General features: G+C 39.1%; 1 protein-coding gene across 2 annotated transcripts; it reads left to right on the top strand.

The window, feature by feature from the left end:
- Window positions 1-1,586: 1,586 nt before the first annotated feature.
- On the top strand, window positions 1,587-22,768 carry prdm1b (PR domain containing 1b, with ZNF domain). Of its 2 annotated transcripts, XM_067425555.1 has the most exons (7): window positions 1,587-1,728; window positions 2,509-2,731; window positions 13,302-13,421; window positions 15,248-15,491; window positions 18,864-19,630; window positions 20,146-20,274; window positions 22,057-22,768. In XM_067425555.1, exons 2-7 carry the CDS (start codon window positions 2,570-2,572, stop codon window positions 22,612-22,614), a joined length of 1,980 nt encoding a protein of 659 aa, XP_067281656.1. In that variant the 5' UTR covers window positions 1,587-1,728; window positions 2,509-2,569; the 3' UTR covers window positions 22,615-22,768. The 2 variants fall into 2 exon arrangements, with proteins under 2 accessions (XP_067281656.1, XP_067281657.1); XM_067425556.1 differs by lacking the exons at window positions 1,587-1,728; window positions 2,509-2,731; window positions 13,302-13,421 and adding an exon at window positions 15,084-15,169.
- The last annotated feature ends 1,077 nt before the right edge of the window (window positions 22,769-23,845 follow it).

Here is a 23,845-nt window from a genome sequence, read left to right as displayed (position 1 = left end):
TTTATTATTATTATTATTATTATTATTATTATTATTATTATTATTATTATTATTATTATTATCATTATCATTATCATCATCATTATCATTATCATCATCATTATAATTATCATTATCATTATCATTATCATTATCATCATCATTATTATTATTATTATTATTATTATTATTATTATTATTATTATTATTATTATTATTATTATTATTATTATTATTATTTTACAGTGGCGTTTCATAGTCTGATGCTGCTCATGAAATGCTTTTATTTTGCTTTATTTATTTTACATGACAGTTTGAAAACACAGATAAATATTTAATATTTATTTAATAGGTTTAAAATCAATTTTCATAGCAATAACTGATGCTCCTCCTCAGTGTTTCGGTCTCGTTTTCCAGCACAAATATCTCAACATTCATAACTCAAGACACATTTACTGGAGAAGAGAAATTACTGAAGATATTAAGATATTACAAATCATGAACCTAAAGTGAGTTTGTGCTCAAAACAAGATCAAATATCAGTCAGTAAGTCAGAAAAATACACAACAGTCATGCTAACAGATTTATTTTCCTGTTTTCAGCACAATCTTGTGTTTTTTACAGTATTGTATTTTATGTCTTATTTTTCTTGTCATTTAAAAAACTTTTGATACAATTTTAAGAATCTTTATTTTAGATATTTCTACTGGAAAAGGAGATTGTGCCTCCCAATCATAGTCAATTATTTATTTATTTATTTGTTTGTTTATTTGTTTATTTATTTGTTTATTTATTTATTTATTTATTTATTTGTTTGTTTGTTTGTTTGTTGATTTGTTTGTTTGTTTGTTTGTTTGTTTGTTTTAAAACATTATATATATATTTAGTTAATATATTTTTAGTAAAATATTTTTATATTTGATATATATATATATATTATGGGTGTCTGTTGGATCTGTTTTCCCTTTTCTCTCAGAGACTGAGGCGCGCGTGTGTGTGTTCCAGGTCAGAAGTGATGCGTTTAGGTCTCTGTGTCATAGCGCGCGCGTGTGTGTGTCTGTGTGTGTGTGTGTGTGTGTGTGTGTGTGTGTGTGTGTGTGTGTGTGTGTGTGTGTGTGTGTGTGTGTGTGTGTGTGTGTGTGTGTGTGTGTGTGTGTGTGTGTGTGTGTGTGTGTGTGTGTGGTGTGGACGGGCTGATGAAACCCTTCAGACAGGTGTCTGACACACTCTTCAGTTTGACCTGCTTTCTGTCTCCTGGCCTCAACAGAGTATCACACACCAGGCCAGGATCTAGGTCACAGAGGTGTGTGTGTGTGTGTGTGTGTGTGTGGAGGGTGGGGGCCTAATTGGGTTGGGGCCAGATTGCTCATTAAGAGCCCATCCAAGCAAAAGTGCGCTGGTGTTTTCTGGATCCGCCATCTGCTTTTGGACTCGTTCAGATTGTCCCTCTTTTGTCTTCTGAGGTGTTGATGTGGACGTTTGGGGCCGAAAAGCTTCCAGTGTCCCGATTGGATCAGTCTTCAGCTAATCCTGACGGTCACATGATTAAAGCCTGTTGCTGATTGGCTGGTTTCTGGCACTCAAAAGTCTGGCTCAGCTGAGCGAGGCCAGTTTGAGATCCCAGAGGAACTGCGGCTGGACAACTGACCGGACTCTTTCTGGAAACAGGAGAAAAATCTGAAAAGATGATCGAGTGACGTCCGGAAGGAAGCAGCGATGACCTGACCAAAGATCAACAGCTCAACCAATGTGAGGACACTGTAGGCTTATATATTAATATACATTACTGATGGAAGACATATTGAAGATCCTCAGGAGTGCTTAGGGATGAAGGATGTGTTCTGTGTGGTTTAGTTTTCTTACTCAGTATTTTTGTCTTGTTTCTAGTCCAAACATCTACAAATTCTTTAAACAAGAAGTATTTACTACACAAGCAAAAGTTATTGTCTTGTCTTTTAATCTGCCAATGGGGTGAGAAAAATAATCTTAATTCAAACAGAAAACAAGATTATTATTCTCACCCCATTGGCAGATTATTTATCTTATTTTAAGCAAAAACTCTCTTCATTTTGAGTTATTTTTCCCCTAAACAAGACAATTACTTTTGACTTGTCTAGTAAATGTTTCTTAATGTAAGAATTTCTAGATGTTTAGACGAGAAACAAGACAAAAATACTGAGTAAGAGGAGCGTTTTTCCGTGTGGTGCGACAGAGACTGTCATCTTACACGAATATAATGCATTTCTCATAAATAGGTAAACGTTCATTACTCCCTATCAGTAATTACTCATGTAATTGTTTTATGCTTCTGAAGAAGTACACACACACACACACACACACACACACACACACACACACACACGTCTGGCCGCAGGGCTGGTTGGCAGTATAAGTGAGCTTCATGTGTTGCAACATGTGTGTGTGTGTGTGTGTGTGTGTGTGTGTGTGTGTTATGCAAGGCATGTATTGCACGACTCTTTAGACACGAAGGAAATGTGTGCCTAAAGACATATTTTGCATTTTCTTCAGAGCTTTAACTAATAAAGTCAAACCAAAGGAGAAGACGCCAAACTGAGCCTCCGGAGTGAAGATGAAGTTCTCTGCCGCTCTCGAGGACATGAGCGAGCTGGACTTCGCTCTTAGCTGCACTTATATCGTCCACGATCAGGCATCTGAGCCCAAGTTCAGCTTACCTAAAGCCATGACCTCCATCCCACGAAACCTGGCCTTCCAGTACAGCCACGACAACCAGGTACAGTCACGCCATTCCTAAAGTTCCCTCATTACAACACACCTCTCGCTAGAACACACACACACACACACTGCCACCTGAGCAACACACACTGCACAACACACACCGTCACCTGAGCAACACACACTGCACAACACACACTTCACAACACACTCTTCTAACTCAGTCATTTAGTCTTGTTTCTAGTCTAAAGATCTAACCATTCTTAAATCCATCAGCATTTACGAGCCTACTGTGCCTAAAAATAAAATCACGTCTGCAATTGAACATTTATAGTGACTGATCACATCTACATTTTTCAGTTGCTAAATTAAATTGAAATGTGAATCTGAGGGTACAAAAACATCTAAATATTGAGAAAATCTGCTTTAAAGTTGTCCAAATGAAGTCCTTATTAATGCATTTTACTTCTAATAACACGCATGTGATATATTTACGGTAGGACATTTACTACATATCTTCACTGATCATGATCTGAAGATGCTGATGATCTTTGGCATGGAAGAGTAATGGATCATTCTGACTCTAATAATGGATTATTGGCACAGATATACCCCTGAGATTATGACTGCTGTTGTAAATGTAATAACTTATTTATGCATCATTCATGGAACGTTTTTGTCTGGAAATATTTTAATTCATCTAAAGAGAACATTCCCATACTTTAAATCTTTATGCATAATGTGTTATAATGCATGATAAATAATTTAAACAACTTAAAATGCATTGGAATATTTGCAGATTCCGTTTAATGCGTTATACCGGAGTCTCGAGTTCACCTTCATCTGATCCGTTTAAAAATACAGTTCTGTGAAATGGGATTTCTCCATTCATAGTGTCGGAAACGGGTTCAGTAGGTCAGAGAATATAATCACATCAATCTCTCTCTCTCTCTCTCTCTCTCTCTCTCTCTCTCTCTCTCTCTCTCTCTCTCTCTCTCTCTCTCTCTCTCTCTCTCTCTCTCTCGCTCTCTCTCACACACACTTTTGATAGATGCACTTTTATGATGGATAGATGCACTTTTATGATGATAGATGCACTATTATGATGATATATGCACGTTTATGATGATAGATGCACTATTATGACGGATAGATGCACTTTTATGATGATAGATGCACTTTTATGATGATAGATGCACTTTTATGACGGATAGATGCACTTTTATGACGGATAGATGCTCTTTTATGACGGATAGATGCTCTTTTATGACGGATAGATGCACTTTTATGATGGATAGATGCACTTTTATGATGATAGATGCACTTTTATGATGATAGATGCACTTTTATGACGGATAGATGCACTTTTATGACGGATAGATGCTCTTTTATGACGGATAGATGCTCTTTTATGACGGATAGATGCACTTTTATGATGGATAGATGCTCTTTTATGACAGATGGATGCACTTTTATGACGGATAGATGCACTTTTATGATGGATAGATGCACTTTTATGATGGATAGATGCACTTTTATGATGATAGATGCACTATTATGATGATAGATGCACTTTTATGATGGATAGATGCACTATTATGATGATAGATGCACTTTTATGACGGATAGATGCACGTTTATGATGATAGATGCACTAATATGATGATAGATGCACTTTTATGACGGATAGTTGCACTTTTATGATGATAGATGCACTATTATGATGATAGATGCACTTTTATGATGATAGATGCACTTTTATGATGATAGATGCACTATTATGATGATAGATGCACTTTTATGATGATAGATGCACTATTATGATGATAGATGCACTTTTATGATGATAGCTGCACTATTATGATGATAGATGCACTTTTATGATGATAGATGCAATTTTATGATGATAGATGCACTATTATGATGGATAGATGCACTATTATGATGGATAGATGCACTTTTATGATGATAGATGCACTATTATGATGGATAGATGCACTTTTATGATGATAGATGCACTATTATGATGGATAGATGCACTATTATGATGGATAGATGCACTTTTATGATGATAGATGCACTATTATGATGATAGATGCACTTTTATGATGATAGATGCAATTTTATGATGATAGATGCACTATTATGATGGATAGATGCACTATTATGATGGATAGATGCACTTTTATGATGATAGATGCACTATTATGATGGATAGATGCACTTTTATGATGATAGATGCACTTTTATGATGGATAGATGCACTATTATGATGGATAGATGCACTTTTATGATGATAGATGCACTATTATGATGGATAGATGCACTATTATGATGGATAGATGCACTTTTATGATGATAGATGCACTATTATGATGATAGATGCACTTTTATGATGGATAGATGCACTATTATGATGGATAGATGCACTTTTATGATGATAGATGCACTATTATGATGGATAGATGCACTTTTATGATGATAGATGCACTATTATGATGGATAGATGCACTATTATGATGGATAGATGCACTTTTATGATGATAGATGCACTATTATGATGATAGATGCACTTTTATGATGATAGATGCAATTTTATGATGATAGATGCACTATTATGATGGATAGATGCACTATTATGATGGATAGATGCACTTTTATGATGATAGATGCACTATTATGATGGATAGATGCACTTTTATGATGATAGATGCACTTTTATGATGATAGATGCACTATTATGATGATAGATGCACTTTTATGATGATAGATGCAATTTTATGATGATAGATGCACTATTATGATGGATAGATGCACTATTATGATGGATAGATGCACTTTTATGATGATAGATGCACTATTATGATGGATAGATGCACTTTTATGATGATAGATGCACTATTATGATGGATAGATGCACTATTATGATGGATAGATGCACTTTTATGAAGATAGATGCACTATTATGATGGATAGATGCACTATTATGATGGATAGATGCACTTTTATGATGATAGATGCACTATTATGATGGATAGATGCACTATTATGATGGATAGATGCACTTTTATGATGATAGATGCACTATTATGATGGATAGATGCACTTTTATGATGATAGATGCACTTTTATGATGGATAGATGCACTATTATGATGGATAGATGCACTTTTATGATGATAGATGCACTATTATGATGGATAGATGCACTATTATGATGGATAGATGCACTATTATGATGGATAGATGCACTATTATGATGGATAGATGCACTATTATGATGGATAGATGCACTTTAATGATGATAGATGCACTTTTATGATGATAGATGCACTATTATGATGATAGATGCACTATTATGATGATAGATGCACTTTTATGATGATAGATGCACTATTATGATGATGGATGCACTATTATGATGATAGATGCACTATTATGATGGATAGATGCACTTTTATGATGACAGATGCACTATTATGATGATAGATGCACTTTTATGATGGATAGATGCACTATTATGATGATAGATGCACTATTATGATGATAGATGCACTATTATGATGATAGATGCACTATTATGATGATAGATGCACTTTTATGATGATAGATGCACTATTATAATGATAGATACACTATTATGATGATAGATGCACTATTATGATGGAGAGATGCACTTTTATGATGACAGATGCACTATTATGATGATAGATGCACTATTATGATGACAGATGCAATTTTATGATGATAGATGCACTTTTATGATGATAGATGCACTATTATGATGATAGATGCACTATTATGATGATAGATGCACTATTATGACGGATAGATGCACTATTATGATGGATAGATGCACTATTATGATGGATAGATGCACTTTTATGATGATAGATGCACTTTTATGATGATAGATGCACTATTATGATGATAGAAGCACTATTATGATGATAGAAGCACTATTATGATGATAGTTGCACTATTATGATGATAGATGCACTATTATGATGATAGATGCACTATTATGATGGATAGATGCACTATTATGATGATAGATGCACTATTATGATGGATAGATGCACTTTTATGATGACAGATGCACTATTATGATGACAGATGCACTTTTATGATGATAGATGCACTTTTATGACGGATAGATGCACTATTATGATGACAGATGCACTATTATGATGACAGATGCACTTTTATGATGATAGATGCACTATTATGATGACAGATGCACTATTATGATGACAGATGCACTATTATGATGATAGATGCACTTTTATGATGATAGATGCACTATTATGATGATAGATGCACTATTATGATGATAGATGCTCTATTATGACGGATAGATGCACTATTATGATGATAGATGCACTATTATGATGATAGATGCACTTTTATGATGATAGATGCACTATTATGACGGATAGATGCACTTTTATGATGATAGATGCACTATTATGATGATAGATGCACTTTTATGATGATAGATGCACTTTTATGACGGATAGATGCACTATTATGATGATAGATGAACTTTTATGACGGATAGATGCACTTTTATGACGGATAGATGCACTATTTTGATGATAGATGCACTTTTATGATGACAGATGCACTATTATGATGATAGATGCACTTTTATGATGATAGATGCACTATTATGATGATAGATGCACTATTATGATGATAGATGCACTTTTATGATGATAGATGCACTTTTATGATGGATAGATGCACTATTATGATGATGATAGATGCACTTTTATGATGGATAGATACACTATTATGATGATAGATGCACTATTATGATGATAGATGCACTTTTATGATGGATAGATGCACTATTATGATGATAGATGCACTATTATGATGATAGATGCACTATTATGATGATGATAGATGCACTTTTATGATGGATAGATGCACTATTATGATGATAGATGCACTATTATGATGATAGATGCACTATTATGATGGATAGATGCACTATTATGATAGATGCACTATTATGATGATGATAGATGCACTATTATGATGATAGATGCACTATTATGATGATAGATGCACTTTTATGACGGATAGATGCACTATTATGATGATAGATGAACTTTTATGACGGATAGATGCACTTTTATGACGGATAGATGCACTATTTTGATGATAGATGCACTTTTATGATGACAGATGCACTATTATGATGATAGATGCACTTTTATGATGATAGATGCACTATTATGATGATAGATGCACTATTATGATGATAGATGCACTTTTATGATGATAGATGCACTTTTATGATGGATAGATGCACTATTATGATGATGATAGATGCACTTTTATGATGGATAGATACACTATTATGATGATAGATGCACTATTATGATGATAGATGCACTTTTATGATGGATAGATGCACTATTATGATGGATAGATGCACTATTATGATGATAGATGCACTATTATGATGATGATAGATGCACTTTTATGATGGATAGATGCACTATTATGATGGATAGATGCACTATTATGATGATAGATGCACTATTATGATGATAGATGCACTTTTATGACGGATAGATGCACTATTATGATGATAGATGCACTATTATGATGATAGATGCACTATTATGATGATAGATGCACTATTATGATGATAGATGCACTATTATGATGATAGATGCACTATTATGATGATAGATGCACTATTATGATGATAGATGCACTTTTATGACGGATAGATGCACTTTTATGATATAAAAAGCCTCATATCATAAAAATGTATGTTTATTTTATATCTTCTTCATCCCTTGTTCTCTGGTGTTTGTCTGTCGTTCTTCAGCCTTTGCTGTGGTTTCGTGCACTTCTTCGCTGTTCCGTTTGTCTTTTGCATGATCCAGCTTCTCTCCTTCGCAGGTGAAAGTCAGTTCCTCTTTCTAAAGCCTTCTGCTCGTTTTATCTTCTGACACACTGAAGGTGTGAAACTGTGGTCATGATCTCATGAACACACACACACACACACACACACACACACACACACACACACACACACACACACACACATGCATGAACTCAAACAGAATGTGCAAAGATAGAAAAAGACATCAATATGTGAGAAAAATATTCAGCTTGTGATAAGATCACCTCAAATTAAGATTAGGTCGTATATACGGAGAACTGGACACTTTTCCAAATCATTTCAACGTGTCGCAGTCATCCTGAATTCACCGTATATATGATATATACATATATATAACCTTTTTTAAACATGATTGTCATTGACCGCACAGTGAACCTTTCGGCCTGCATTAACTTCCCCTTTCACACACTATTCTATCTCTGGCATTTATATTCTCACTCTCATCTTTCAAGTAAAAACAATGATGTCCTTGAATACAGCAGAACATTTCCTGTCATGATAAACTGAGACATGTTTACAGGCAGACCTCAGGCCCGTTACACACACAGACACACACTCATCGATCACACACTTCCCATTTCTCAGTGTTCATCTCGTCTGGGCTGATTCTGTGAAAAGCTTTGCATGTTATCTCCAGCTTTAGCTTCGGAGAGAAAAACCCACGGCCAGTTCCTGGAGCGCAACAACACGCTTTCATCGGAAGCAAAAATGACCAACTTTAGGGACGTTAGAAAGCCAGTCTGCCGGGCATCTGCTGCACGTTTGGTTTCTGTGATACACACACACACACACACACACACACACACACAAACACACATACACACACACACACACACACACACACACACACACACACACACAAACACACACTTTTGTTTTTGTGAATTGTGGAGACATTCCATAGGCGTAATGGTTTTTATACTGTACAAACCATATTTTATATCCCCTTACACTGCCCCTTAACCTACCCATCACACACACACACACACACACACACACACACACACACACACACACACACACACACACACACACACACACACACACACACACACACACACACACACACACCGCCCCTAAACCTACCCATCACACACACACACACACACACACACACACCGCCCCTAAACCTACCTGTGTCATACCCATGGCATTATACACATTTGTGTCCTCATATGTCACAAAAACAAGCACACACACACACACACACACACTCTCTGTGTTTGTGAAAGTGTGTGTATCGTGCTTCACCGTGTGTTAGTGGCCGCTGAGCGCATGTTCTGCGGAAGAACAGAAACTGAGGAGAAGCTGAGGCAGGCTTTAGGGCTGAAGAAGGAGCACTGCAGACGCTTTTACTGATGTTTTCCAGAGCAAACCTCAAAACGCTCAACGTTCGTTTACTGGAGAAGAAGAAGCGATGACGTGAGACTCGTCTGAAGAGGGAAACGTTCAGTATTCAGCTCAGCACAAACTCACTTCATTCAGGAGATTTATGTTTCCTAGAAAAACGACACTTGATATCTTAAGTCATCTTACTTCTCAAATACATTTATCTTGATTTAAAGATATTCTGCCTTTACACAATAATGATTCTTCCTCAGTCATTCTGTCTCGTTTCCAGTCTAAATATCTAACAATTCTTAAATCAAGATGCATTTACTAGATCACTGAAGAGATATTTTTTCTTGTTTTCTGGAAAATAAAATCTAAATGAAGAGAGTTTTTGCTTAAAACAGGCAAAATGATCTGCCAATGGGGTGAGAGAAATAATCTGATTTCTGTTTGGGACGGAAAGAATAATCAAGATTATGTTTCTCACCCCATTGGCAGATCATTTGCCTGCTTTAAGAACAAACTCACTTATTTATTTGCTCTCGTTTTCGATAGGGACTATCAATGAAAACTAGCCTTTGTACTATAGTTTTAGTTTGGCAGGGTCGCCGCTAGCTTAGCTTAGCATAATGAATGGAATCCTATGTTGCCAGATAGCATGTCCCGAGTAAAAGCGATCAAAAACCCCACCTAATTACTTCTTGTGGCCTGCGTATTCATGACGAGTACAAATAGCGATGCAGATTAAGACTGGGCGATTTATAGGCAGATATTGGGACTATATTATGGGATATAGCAGATATTATCACGGCTCATCCTCTCGTCCTCCGGCTGTCGAGTGATCACAGTGATCGTGATATCTCTGCTATATCCCATAATATAGTCCCAATATCTGCCTAAATCGCCCAGTCTTAATCTGCATCGCTATTTGTACTCGTCATGAATACGCAGGCCACAAGAAGTAATTAGGTGGGTTTTTTTGGATCACTTTTACTCGGGACATGCTATCTGGCAACATAGGATTCCATTCATTATGCTAAGCTAAGCTAGCGGCGACCCTGCCAAACTAAAACAACGCATCACTGAGACAAAACTGCATTTGCACACATCTCTAAATGTAGGAGAGAAGATGAATAAGCCCTCTTTCTAAAAGCGCTGGAGTGTCCTTTAAGATGAGGCTCAGTGAGATTCTGCTCTGTCTCTAGTGGCCAGTCGATGAATTACATTGAACAGCAGAAACTGCGGAGGAGCCATTAAACTAAACAGAGTTACTGACAGACTGGGAAGAGAGGAGCTGCAACACTGGAGAATATGAGGAAATAATCCACACAGAGCCAGAAAACACTCTGAGAGTGTGTGCAAGGTCTTATGTTTGATGAAAAGCAAAACGAAAGAAGCACTTTGTTTTGCAGTGTGTTGTCAAACATACTCGGCCATGCATGAACGCGCGTTTAAGCGCGTGCCTGAGTAAGAGGAACACGTGGCAGATGGCGATCAAATGCGCAAACACTTACAGAACTCAGCCGAAGGAAGTAGGTTAAGCTTGACTGATTAACTTTCGTTTGGACCGCGGCTCCTCGGACAGCTGTGTGTGTGTGCGTGTGCGTGCGTGTGTGTGTGTGTGTGTGCCGTTGGTCTGGTCAGAGAGTGACCCTCCTCCTCTAAACCCAGCGATTAATCACTAAAGACCAACCAATTAGTCACGCAACGCTAACGACGCACAATCCCGCTGTCAGCAAAGCTTAAAACTCAGCATCTCCTCCTGCGATACAACACACTGCAGAAAACGCTCTTCTCACTCAGTCATTCTGTCCTGTTTCTCGTCTAAATATCTAACAATTCTTAAATCACGATGCATTTAGTAGATCAGTAAAACGACATGAGAGATATGATCTGCCAATGGGGTGAGAGAAATAATCTTATTTCTGACTGAAATCTTGTTTCTTGTTTCCGAACAGAAATCAGATTATTTCTCTCACCCCATTGGCAGATCATTTTGCCTGTTTTAAGCAGAAACTCTCTTCATTTAGATTTTATTTTCAACAAAACAAGAACAAATATCTTCTGTCGTTTTACTGATCTAGTAAATGCATCTTGATTTAAGAATATTTAGAAACAAAAACTAATATTAATTTTTCCAGTGTATTGTGGACTTAAAACACTTGCGTGCAGTCAGTGCTTCTGTCTTCATTCCTAAATCGAGATGCATTGACTGGAATAGCGAGACCAAAATACTAATGAGTAAACCTATTAGTTGTGAGTTAGTTAGGCAGGCCGCTGACCCCACGCCACACACTGACCCATATACTGAGAGTGGACCACCTGCTCCCGTTTCTCCTAAACGCTCCACTGCTGGTCAGCCGTGCCAAACGTGTGCCAGCGAGGTCAGGCTCATCGAGGACATCTGCGTGCTTCTAGGTCAGGGAAAGTTTGTTTATGCACTTAACTCGTTACTTTAGGTCATCTGAGACGCTTCCTACAGCTCATCTTCCTGTTAAGGTGTATTATTAACCATTGATCTTAAAGGGATAGTTGAGCCAATAATGAGCCTGATGTTGATCTGCTGACCCCAGGGCATCAACATGTAGGTGTGTAGTTTACACCAACACCAGAAGTGAGTCTCGTACACGACGCCAGTAAAAGTGCATCTATCCGTCATAATCTCCTCTTTATGACGGACTGATGAAGTTTTATGATGGACTGATGAAGTTTTATGATGGACTGATGAAGTTTTATGATGGACTGATGAAGTTTTATGATAGATTGATGCACTTTTACTGGCGTCGTGTACGAGACTCACTTCTGGTGTTGGTGATCTACGCCAGATCGTGTATTATTGACCTCACCGGAAGTGAAGCGCGCTCCAGGCTGTTGGATATGGCGTTCTATTTGAGGTAAATAATGATATAAATACGTCTCGGTTTCTCACACAAACTGATCGGTTCGTGTCTTAAGACATCAGTGTATCGTCAGGAGCAGCAGGGTGTGTGTGTGTTCTCTACTCTATTCTGGCCTCTTCATCAATGATTGTAGAGCCGCTGTAGTGAGATGGGCTTTGTAACGACGTCTTTAGTGCCTTTATGGGTCTTGAGAGAGGAAATGACATTGGTGTCAATGAAGGCCTTTCTGAGCCATCGGATTTCAACACTAATATCTTCATCTGTGTAAAAGGACTTTGGTTAATTCAACGATTAATGATCCAGCTCACCTGTTGGAAGCGTCTCAGATGACCTAAAGTAACGAGTTACGTGTGTGAACATGCTTTCCCTGACCTGGAAGCACGCCGATTCAACCACAGGAGGAGTTAGGGACAGAATGAATGCGTTTGGTTGATCTAAGGCTTTGATTGGTCTGGCTCTGTCTTGCAGGTGACTGGGGTTTTCAGTAAGGAGTACATCCCTCAGGGCACTCGCTTCGGTCCTCTTCAAGGCCTCATCTACACCAAAGACAACGTGCCGATCCAGGCCAACAGGAAGTACTTCTGGAGGGTAAGTGGCTTCATGATCTCGTCTCTCAGGGACACCGTTGTGAGGGAAAAGCTGCCAAACCGGTCATGAATAACTTTCCGCAGAATTTTAGCAGAAAGGAGCCGGAAGCTTAATCACTCATGCTTGACTGCACACAAATATGCCCTGGCTTCTTCAGCTCGACCGTCTTTTACATACACACACACACACACACACACACACACACACACACACACACACACACACACACACACACACACACACACACACACACACACACACACACACACACACATACACACACACACATACACACACACACATACACACACACACATACACACACACACACACACACACACACACACACACACACACACACACACACACACTCACACTCATGCTCTAAAAAATTAAAAATACTGCCATTCCTATTGGGCATCTAAGAGCTCGGCGGTGAAGCCCAGAGGAAGCTGCGGAGCTCGTCCTGTTTGCTGAGGATTCCTGCTTTGTTCTCAGACAATGGTTTACTCAGCAGAAGTGACCGAGTGTTATTTCAACACCATCTGAGAAAAAACACAAAGGATAGCGCAAGGCTTTGGTTTGCGGCCAGGTTTTAGAGAAGTCGGGATTCCTGCACACACACACAGACGCACACACACACAGAGACGCACACACACACACACACACACACACACAGAGACGCACACACACACACACACACGCACACAGAAGCACAGACGCACACACACAGACGGACATACGTTTGTTTTTGTGAATTGTGGGGACATTCCATAACATACAAATCGTATTATCTATCCCCCTACCCTTCTACTAAACCTACACACACACACACACACACACACACACACACACACACAAACACACTCTACACCTAAACCTACCCATCACATACACACACACACACACACACACACACACACACACACACACATCACAGGAAACATTCTGCATTTTTACTTTCTCATAAAAACTCCTCCTGTGTGATTTATAAGCCTTTTGTAAAGTGGGGCCATGGGTAATGTCCTCATATTTCACCCTCTCCTGTAATACCTGTGTCATACCCATGGCATTATACACATTTGAGTCCTGATATCACACACACATACACACACACACACACACACACACACACACACTTTCTTTTCAGTCTTTCTATTGTCATATCAGCATGATGTGTCTGTGCGTTTGTTTACGTGTGTAGTGGACGTGGGCGCGGACACGAGTGTGAGTGTGTGTGTCTGTGTCTGTGTGTGTGTGTGTGTGTGTGTGCATTTGCATGTGGGCTTTCCTAGTCTGAGCTGTCCTTTCCTTTCTCCATTTCCTGTAAATCCACTCTTAACTTCCTGTTGCCATAAAGCCTTGAAATGACGCCGCATATCACGTGACCAAAGGCAGGTGGAGCGGATGTGTCCAAGTGTGTGTGTGTGTGTGTGTGTTTATGAGTCTTCAAGGGTGTGTGTGTGTGTGTGTGTGTGTGTGTGTGTGTGTGTGTGTGGTTAAAGGAGTGTCTGATAGAAACATGCTCTGGCACATCAGTGAATTCCCCCGCATGCAACTGAGAACGAAAGTGGGAGGAGTCAGGTGCGTCAGGGGGCGTGGCCTGTGCGTGTGACTGGCAGCATGTGAGGATGCCTTTATAAAAGCCTGACATGACTGAAGCACTCAAAGTCAGACACACTCCTTCTGCAACACACACACACACACACACACAGGAGCTGTTGACGAGCGTTCTGTTCATGGCAGAGGTGAAGAAGCGTGTTTAAAGCGGATGTTTTGACACCTGTAGATGCGAAAGCATTAACCTGTTGTGTTCTCTCCATCAGATCTACAGTGGTGGCCATTTGCACCACTTCATCGATGGCTATGATGTGCAGCGGAGCAACTGGATGCGCTTCGTTAATCCGGCTCGCTCGCGGGCCGAACAGAACCTGGTGGCGTGCCAAAACGGCCAAGATATCTTCTTCTACACCATCCGACCCGTGGAGCCAAAAGAGGAGATGTTGGTTTGGTACAGCCAAGAGTTTTCCCAAAGACTGTGCGGACCGCAGGAGCAAAGCCTGAAGCCAAGTGAGTCACACACTCCGGGATTATCCCAACATATGTGGCACTGATGAGGGAAAACGGGTGAAGTTTTGGCTTTTGTGCAGATAGTGAGGTTTTTTCTTCATGCTTTCTTGAGGAAATGGGATTATTAGTCACTTCAGCTACCTTTGGACAACTGCAAAAACTGCTCTTTCTCCTCTAAATATCTAAATATTCTTAAATCAAGATGCATTTACTAGATCAGTAAAACGACAGGAGAGGTTTGTTCTTGTTTTGTTGAAAATAAAATCTAAATGAAGTGAGTTTTTGCTTAAAACAGGCAAAATGATCTGCCAATGGGGTGAGAGAAATAATCTGATTTCTGATTGGGACGGAAACAAGAAACAAGATTTCAGTCAGAAATAAGATTATTTTTCTCACCCCATTGGCAGATCATTTCGCCTGTTTTAAGCAAAAACATAATTTAGATTTTATTTCCTCAGAAAACAAAAAAAATATCTCATGTCGTTTCACTGATCTAGTAAATGCATCGTGATTGAAGAATTGTGAGATATTTAGACTGGAAACGAGACAATAAGACTAAATAATAAGAGCATTTATTGCAGTGTGACTCAGATGACTCTCCTTTTTCCCACTGAAAGTGATCTGGCTAAAATGGTATTATCGTTTAAAACACACTCCAGTAATCTCTATTTTAATCAGAGTTGAGTAATTGACCCTCAGCTCTTCTGTGTACATTAGTAATATTGAGATCCAAAATACATACGGGAGGATGTTTGGCGTTATTGTCATTATGTGCCGGTGCCATATATAGCTGTGTTCGCTTTACAGTATTATATTAAGCCACTAATTGCAGAATTCAAGTGTTTACTGAAAATGATCTTTCTATATAATATACTAATTACAATATTATGATAAAATGTGTTTGTACTCTGTTTTAACTCATCAAAATAAGTTCAGAAATGTTTTTTTATAAGTCATACATGATGCAGCTCATTTTTAAAAGTCAGTGAAACATAATATAAGTTAAAATAACTTAAACTTAAAAACCTAAAAAATCCAAGTCGATTATACTCAAAAATGTCAGGCTGTGACTTTTATTCACAGTGAACTCTTACACAAAGATCATCTCAACGTTGTAAATAAAGCAAATACTATTTAAAGCCCGTATAATGAACAGTGAATCAGCGATTCATTTAACACGTGAAAACATGACTGTAAAAGAGCCTGTTTGTGGATGAGTGTGTGTGTGGTCCGAGAGTACGCGCGCGTGTGTGTGTGTGTGTGTGTGTGTGTAGTTGATGTAAATGCGATATCACATTGATTCAGTCAGACACTGTTATTTCCAGTCTTATTCACTCTTTGGAATGTATGTATGTCTGTTTTTGTGCGTTTCGTGCGTGTGTTTATGTCTGCTATTGTGCTATTGTAAGGACCATTACCTGAGTCATGCTGACACACACACACGCGCACACGCACACACACACATACATACAAACAAACAGATTTGTTTTTGTGACATATTTGGGGACATTCCATAGGCGTAATGGTTTTTATACTGTACAAACCGTATTTTCTATCCCCTTACACACACACACACACACACACACACACACACACACACACACACACACACACACACACACACACACACACACACACAGGAAACATTCAGCATTTTTACTTTCTCATAAAAACTCCTCCTGTGTGATTTATAAGCCTTTTGTAAAGTGGGGCCATGGGTAATGTCCTCATATTTCACCCTCTCCTGTAATACCTGTGTCATACCCATGGCATTATACACATTTGAGTCCTCATATGTCACAAAAACATGCCCACACACACACACACACACACACACAGACACACACACACACACACACACACACACACACACACACACACACACAGACGCACACACACGCACACATCAGCTTTTTAATTTGTGTCATTCAGTGCGATTTAGCAAGTTCTGCTTCCTGTGCGAGGTTAAAAGAAATCTGTATATTTGGTTTTCGAAAGTGTGATTTTGTTCAGAACTTTGGCCTATAAAGTCTCTTTAGTGAAGATCTGCTGCTAACGTTCATCCGTGTCCCTCACGTTGTTTTTGACAAATTTATTCATGTTACATTTCGTGCTTTTGGGAGGTTTCAAATTTCCATTTTCACTTTCCTCGCGGTAGTTAGGAAATACCTAGACGATGCCTGTAAATGTTGCACCAGATTGATTACATCAGGTTTGAGGAAGCAAAGCGCTGACCACATGGGTTATAGTGTGTGTGTGTGTGTGTGTGTGTTCTTCCCACTGCTGTGTGACACTCGTAACGCTCTCCATGATTTAGCAGCTTTTGCCTGAGTCACCACCAAAGGTTACTGAAAGAAGCTCGCTCTTGTGGCTTTCTTTTACAATCTCTAGAGCGAAAGGACAGTAATAATCGGACCGTAACAGTTAGTGCTGTAGGATTTTTCCCATGATTAAGGACATCTGGTGTTATGGTGAGTCAGAGAAGTTTCTGAATCAGAATTATTATATATGCCCCTCAACCTCTCTCACACACACACACACACCCACACACCGAACACCCACGGCTGTAATCTAGGTGACACGTGAAAGCTGTACTATCTCTGTCAAACAGAAACCAGTCAGATATCTTCACAATGTCAACTTTGAACCGAAAACGCTGCCATTTACCATAAGTGAGCGTTTGAGGAGGAAGGTTATGAGTAGGTGTGTGACACACAGGCATCGCGCTCGACGGGTCAATCATCTTTATTTCTATCGCTCTTCTCCAGCGCCGATTGTGTCAGAGCAGCTTCAGTGTTAAACAGGACAATACTGCAGCAGAATTAGATTTGGCTGTACAGTCGTTCTGGAGTAAACAGTGATGTTATCAGCTTATTTTAATTTATCAGAGAGAGACAATGTTGGCAGATCAGTATTATAGTTTATAGAATATAATAAGACCTCATTAATGTTATTTGTATATTTAGTTGAATAACTCTGATCATAATGTTAGTGTCCCCAACTGAGCAAGCCAAGCCAAAGGCGACCAAAGGAACCGAAACTCCATCAGGGCATGATGGAGAAAAATAAACCTTAGAGAAACCAGACTCAGTTCTCCTCTGGCCTATTAACACACAGTGGAGGATTATTATTCTGGACACCGCACAGCTCAGAAATCATATTAGAGCCCAATATTCAACATTTCTGGGTATCACGCAAGAGATGGGTTTATTGAGGATGGCGCGTCGATAACACAAGAGTATGATTATTCAAAAGATCTGACTTTATTTCGATGGTCCTTCAACTTGGGTTAGGGTTGAGATTTCCGAATAACCCTAATGAGAGTCAGTCTCAAACCCGTCACACTCCTGACCTTTCCTCTTTTTTCCACAGAGTCCGTGTCTGATTTGGAGTATCAGAGACAGCCTCAGTACATCTATTACCCCAAACTAGCCCCGAGTCCACACAAACTCCAGAGCGAAGGAGAGGAAGAAGAGACGGAGGAGAAGATTGACGTAGAAGTCATTGAGAGAGACACGCCTCCGGATACTCCAGATGAACAGGTCATGGATTTCAGCAAGAAGATCCACAAATCAGAGCCTGTGCGGTTCTCCCATCACGAGCCGATGAATGCCCACCCGTATCCGCAGGAGCTTCCGCTTCATGGCCTTTATGGGCATCGAGAGGGCCTAGTCTCGTACCCTTCATTACCTCTGCAAGCTCCATATCCTATTTTACCCCAGTTTAACCCTCATTATTCCCGTCTGTTGTTGCCTCCATACTCGCCTCCTTTCTCCTCCATCTTACCCTCCAAAGTAGGTCTCCGGTATAACGCATTCTTGGCTAATGAAGCCTTATCTTACCCGTCCGTCCCACAATTCCCGGTTACACTGCCCTATCCCAGCCCGCTTCCCGATCTGAAGGAAAGCATCCCGAATGCTCCGGCCACTCCTGAACTCTCTCCTCAGCTGAAGCCTGAATGTGAAGAAGCCATGAACCTCAGCCTGGCTTCACCCCGCATCATGTCACCACCGCCCTCTTCTTCTCCACCCACTCCGGGCTATAAATCTCTCCCGTATCCGCTGAAGAAACAGAACGGGAAGATCAAGTACGAATGCAACATCTGCCTCAAAACCTTCGGGCAACTCTCCAACCTCAAAGTGAGTCCACACTGCGAAAAACACTCTTCTTCCTCAGTCATTCTGTCTTGTTTCCAGTCTAAATATCTAAATATTCTTAAATCAAGATACATTTACTAGATCAGTAAAATGTACATAAGATATTTGTTCTTGTTTTGGGGACAAATAACTCAAAATGAAGAGAGTTTTTGCTTAAAATAAGATAAATAATCTGCCAATGGGGTGAGAAAAATAATCTTGTTTTCTGTTTGAATTAAGATTATTTTTCTCACCCCATTGGCAGATTATTTATCTTATTTTAAGCAAAAACTCTCTTCATTTTGAGTTATTTTCCCCAAAACAAGACAATTACTTTCGCTTGTCTAGTAAATGTTTCTTAATGTTAGAATTTTTAGATATTTTGACGAGAAACAAGACAGAAATACTAAGAAGAGCAGTTTTGAACTTAATGCCTTATTTGAATCTTGTTCTGCTTTGATTTGCTGAGGGCTAAAGGTGTGTGTGATTAGATGTAAAGGTGTGTGTTCCCGTTGCAGGTGCACCTGAGGGTCCACAGTGGAGAAAGGCCGTTCCAGTGCAGTCTGTGCAGAAAGAGCTTCACTCAGCTGGCTCACCTGCAGAAGCATCACCTGGTCCACACAGGAGAGAAGCCGCACGAGTGTCAGGTGAGCCTAATATCACATTACCAGGCCGTGAAGCACAGCCAGAACATCGTCATCAATCACAGAGCCTCTGCTCGGCACCGCCGTTCCTTTAAGAGAGATTGCTTTATTGTTCAGTAAATAGAGAGGGTGTGACTGTGGCGTCATTCATACTGACCGCTTTACAGCGTCTGCATACCTGACCATTACATAAGACTTATTACAAAACACGAGTCTCACTCAGTCAGTGTGTGTCTAAATATCTCACAATTCTTAAATCAAGATGCATTTACTAGATCAGTAAAACGACAGAAGATATTTGTTCTTGTTTTCTGAAGAAAATAAAATCTAAATGAGTTTTTGCTTAAAACACAAGAAAGATAAGAAAAATAATCTTATTTCTGTTTGAGATGGAAGATTTCAATCAGAAATCAGATTATTTCTCTCACCCCATTGGCAGATCATTTTGCCTGTTTTAAGCAAAAACTCTCTTCATTTAGATTTTATTTTCAACAAAACAAGAACAAACCTCTCCTGTCGTTTCACTGATCTAGTAAATGCATCTTGATTTAAGAATATTTAGATATTTAGACGAGAAACGAGACATAATGACTGAGTGAGAAGAGCATGTTGTGCAGTGTGTAAAGAGCTTTGTAAATTGTACAAGTATTTTAATTAGTTTAAGTCTCATACTTGCGTGTCAATGGCATAATGTGCATTCATAACAGTAATAAAATAATGGGTTCATATAAAAAAGGAAATTTACTTTTGATACTTAAAACTTTTGAAAACAAATACTTCTGTACTTCTACTCCAGTAAAAATCTGTTTTTACAGTACCGGAGTAATATTAGTAATGAAGTTGTGTACTTTGTCCACACTGCAAAAAATGCTTTTTTTGTCTTGTTTCGAGTCCAAACATCTAAAAATTCTCAAAACAAGAAGATTTACTAGACAAACACAAGTAATTGTCTTGTTTTGGGGGAAATTAACTCAAAATGAAGAGAGTTTTTGCGTAAAATAAGATAAATAATCTTGTTTTCTGTTTGAATTAAGATTATTCCTCTTATTTTAAGATAAAACTCTCTTCGATTTGAGTTAATTTCCCCAAATATTTTTCACAACTTTTACTGATCTAGTAAATGCATCTTGATTTAAGAATATTTAGATATTTGGACTGGAAACAAGACAGAATGTCTGAGTACTGAGTACACTCTTAGAAGAAAAGGCTCTATCAGCGCTACGCATTTGGGACCCCTAAAAGTTTCTATATAGAACTCTTTTTAAGAGCCAAAAGGGTTCTTTCTTGTCATTATAGAGCCTTTATAACATAAAAGGCTCTGTGGAGTTGAACTACAAAGAATCTTTTTTCCTTAAAAGGTTAAATAATGACACGAAAGAACCCTTTTGGCTCTTAAAAAGAGTTCTATATAGAAACTTTTAGGGGTCCCAAATGCGTAGCGCCGATAGAACCGTAAACGTTTTTTTACCGGTGGCTGATTTTGGCCACTTGTGTGATGGTCGCGCCATCCTCTCCGCTCTAATATGATTTCTGAGCTGTGCGGTGTCCAGAATAATAATCCTCCGCTGTGTGTTAATAGGCCAGAGGAGAACTGAATTCAACTAATACAAATAAAAGTAATTCATTTGGTCTTATTTAATTCTATAAACTATAATACTGATCTGCTAACATTGTCACAATGTAAAAGTGTGCAATATAAATAAAGTTGATTGATTAATTGTATGAAGGCTAGTTTTGCAGTGACCGATGTGAGTCTGACCGGATGTTGTGTGTGAATGTCCTCAGGTGTGCCACAAACGCTTCAGCAGCACCAGTAACCTGAAGACTCACCTGCGTCTGCATTCTGGAGAGAAGCCGTATCAGTGTAAGCTCTGCGGGGTGAAGTTCACTCAGTACATCCACCTTAAACTCCACCGAAGGCTCCATAACTCCTGCGATCGGCCCCACACCTGCCAAAGCTGCTCTCGGGGCTTCATCCACCGCTTCTCCCTAAAGCTCCACCTGCGCTCCGGATGCTTTTCCTCCAGCCATTCCCGAGTCCCGGAGCTCCTGGAGCCATCCGGATGCTTTTCCTCCGGCCGTCCCCGAGTCCCGGAGCTCCTGGAGCGGTTCGACGCCAGCCCCGAGGCCGAGGCTCTGGATGAGAGCGCTGGGGAGGCTCAGGTCGACGAGGCTCTGGAGAAATGGATGGCCAGAAATCTGGAGAGCGGAGAAGAGAAGAACGATCATCCCGGATTCCTGAAGGCTTTTCCCACTAATCCTCCTCCTCATTCCCGACAGGAGCGAGCCAGCGTGGTTCACTTCCACCACCGGCCCGCCATTAAGACGGAGGAGGACGAGTAGATGACATCCAGCTCAGCTCACACACTGCAAAAAACACTCTTCTTACTCAGTCTTATTCTGTCCGAATATCTAGAAATTCTTAAAAAAAGAAGTATTTACTAGACAACTACAAATATTGTCTTGTTTTGGGGAAAATAACTCAAAATGAAGAGAGTTTTTGCTTAAAATAAGATAAATAATCTGCCAATGGGGTGAGAAAAATAATCTTAATTCAAACAGAAAACAAGATTATTCATCTCACCCCATTGGCAGATTATTTATCTTATTATCTTAGTTATTTTTCCCCAAAACATGACAATAATTATTACTTGTCTAGTAAATGCATCTTGATTTAAGACGATATTTTGACTAGAAACAAGATGAAAATAGTAAGTAAGAAAAGCATTTTTTGCAGTGTCCAAAATGCTATCTATGCACAGGACACCAAAAATCTCCTCTCACACTGCACAACACACTCTTCTGACTCAGTCATTCTGCGTTTCCAGTCTAAATATCGAACAAAAATCAAGATGCATTTACTAGATAAGTACAAAAATATATATTTAAATAAAAAAATAGGATTATTTGTCTCACCCCATTGGCAGATCATTTTGCCTGTTTTAAGCACAAACAGAAAGATCGTTTTACTGATCGTGTGAATGCCTCTTGATATTAATATTATTTCGACGGGAACGAGAGAAGAGCTCTAGAGTAAGACGAGTGTGTGTTCTGCAGTGCTCAGGTCTTCCCCAATGCGATCGATGCACAGGACATTATCTGACACCAAAAATCTTCCTCTGGAGAGAAGATGCGTAAACCAAGCCAATGAGCGCCGACCAAACCAAAAGTGTTTCCAAAGACTTGAAGAGTGTGTGGAGAGATTGCACTTCGACCCCAGATGCGATTTATAACGTCCTCATACTTCATCTGGTTTTTTAAGCCCATGTGAAAGTCTGTCTGTGTGAGTTTGTCTTAACTTATTATTTTTGGAGCACTGTATCAAATGTTTATGTTTTCTATGTATAGTTTTTGAATCTTCTTTAGTTTTTGGGGATCCTCAGGAATAATGCGCTAAATCCCTCTAATATGGACACTATATGTACTGTTATGATATTCTCCGTCTGGATGTGAATGTGATGTTAAATATTAATTCTGGATGCCTTTAAAGGGATCCGTCACTGTAGCGTCTACAAATATTACAGATCCTGAACCCTTCTGAGCTTAGGAAGAAAACATGCCTCACTTTCTTTCT

The sequence above is a fragment of the Pseudorasbora parva genome, chromosome 19 (genome assembly GCF_024679245.1).
Source record: "Pseudorasbora parva isolate DD20220531a chromosome 19, ASM2467924v1, whole genome shotgun sequence".
Classification (NCBI taxonomy): Eukaryota; Metazoa; Chordata; class Actinopteri; order Cypriniformes; family Gobionidae; genus Pseudorasbora; species Pseudorasbora parva.
The sequence above is the reverse complement of the archived record's forward strand: the minus strand, read 5'-3'. Positions and strand labels throughout refer to the sequence as shown.

Excerpts from the sequence above, each read along its gene's own strand:
- prdm1b (XM_067425555.1), top strand. The coding sequence starts at position 2,570 with ATGAAGTTCTCTGCCGCTCTCGAGGACATGAGCGAGCTGGACTTCGCT. Across the intron at positions 13,422-15,247 it reads ACAGGAAGTACTTCTGGAGG|ATCTACAGTGGTGGCCATTT; the intron begins GTAAGTGGCTTC and ends TCTCTCCATCAG. Across the intron at positions 19,631-20,145 it reads GGCAACTCTCCAACCTCAAA|GTGCACCTGAGGGTCCACAG; the intron begins GTGAGTCCACAC and ends TTCCCGTTGCAG.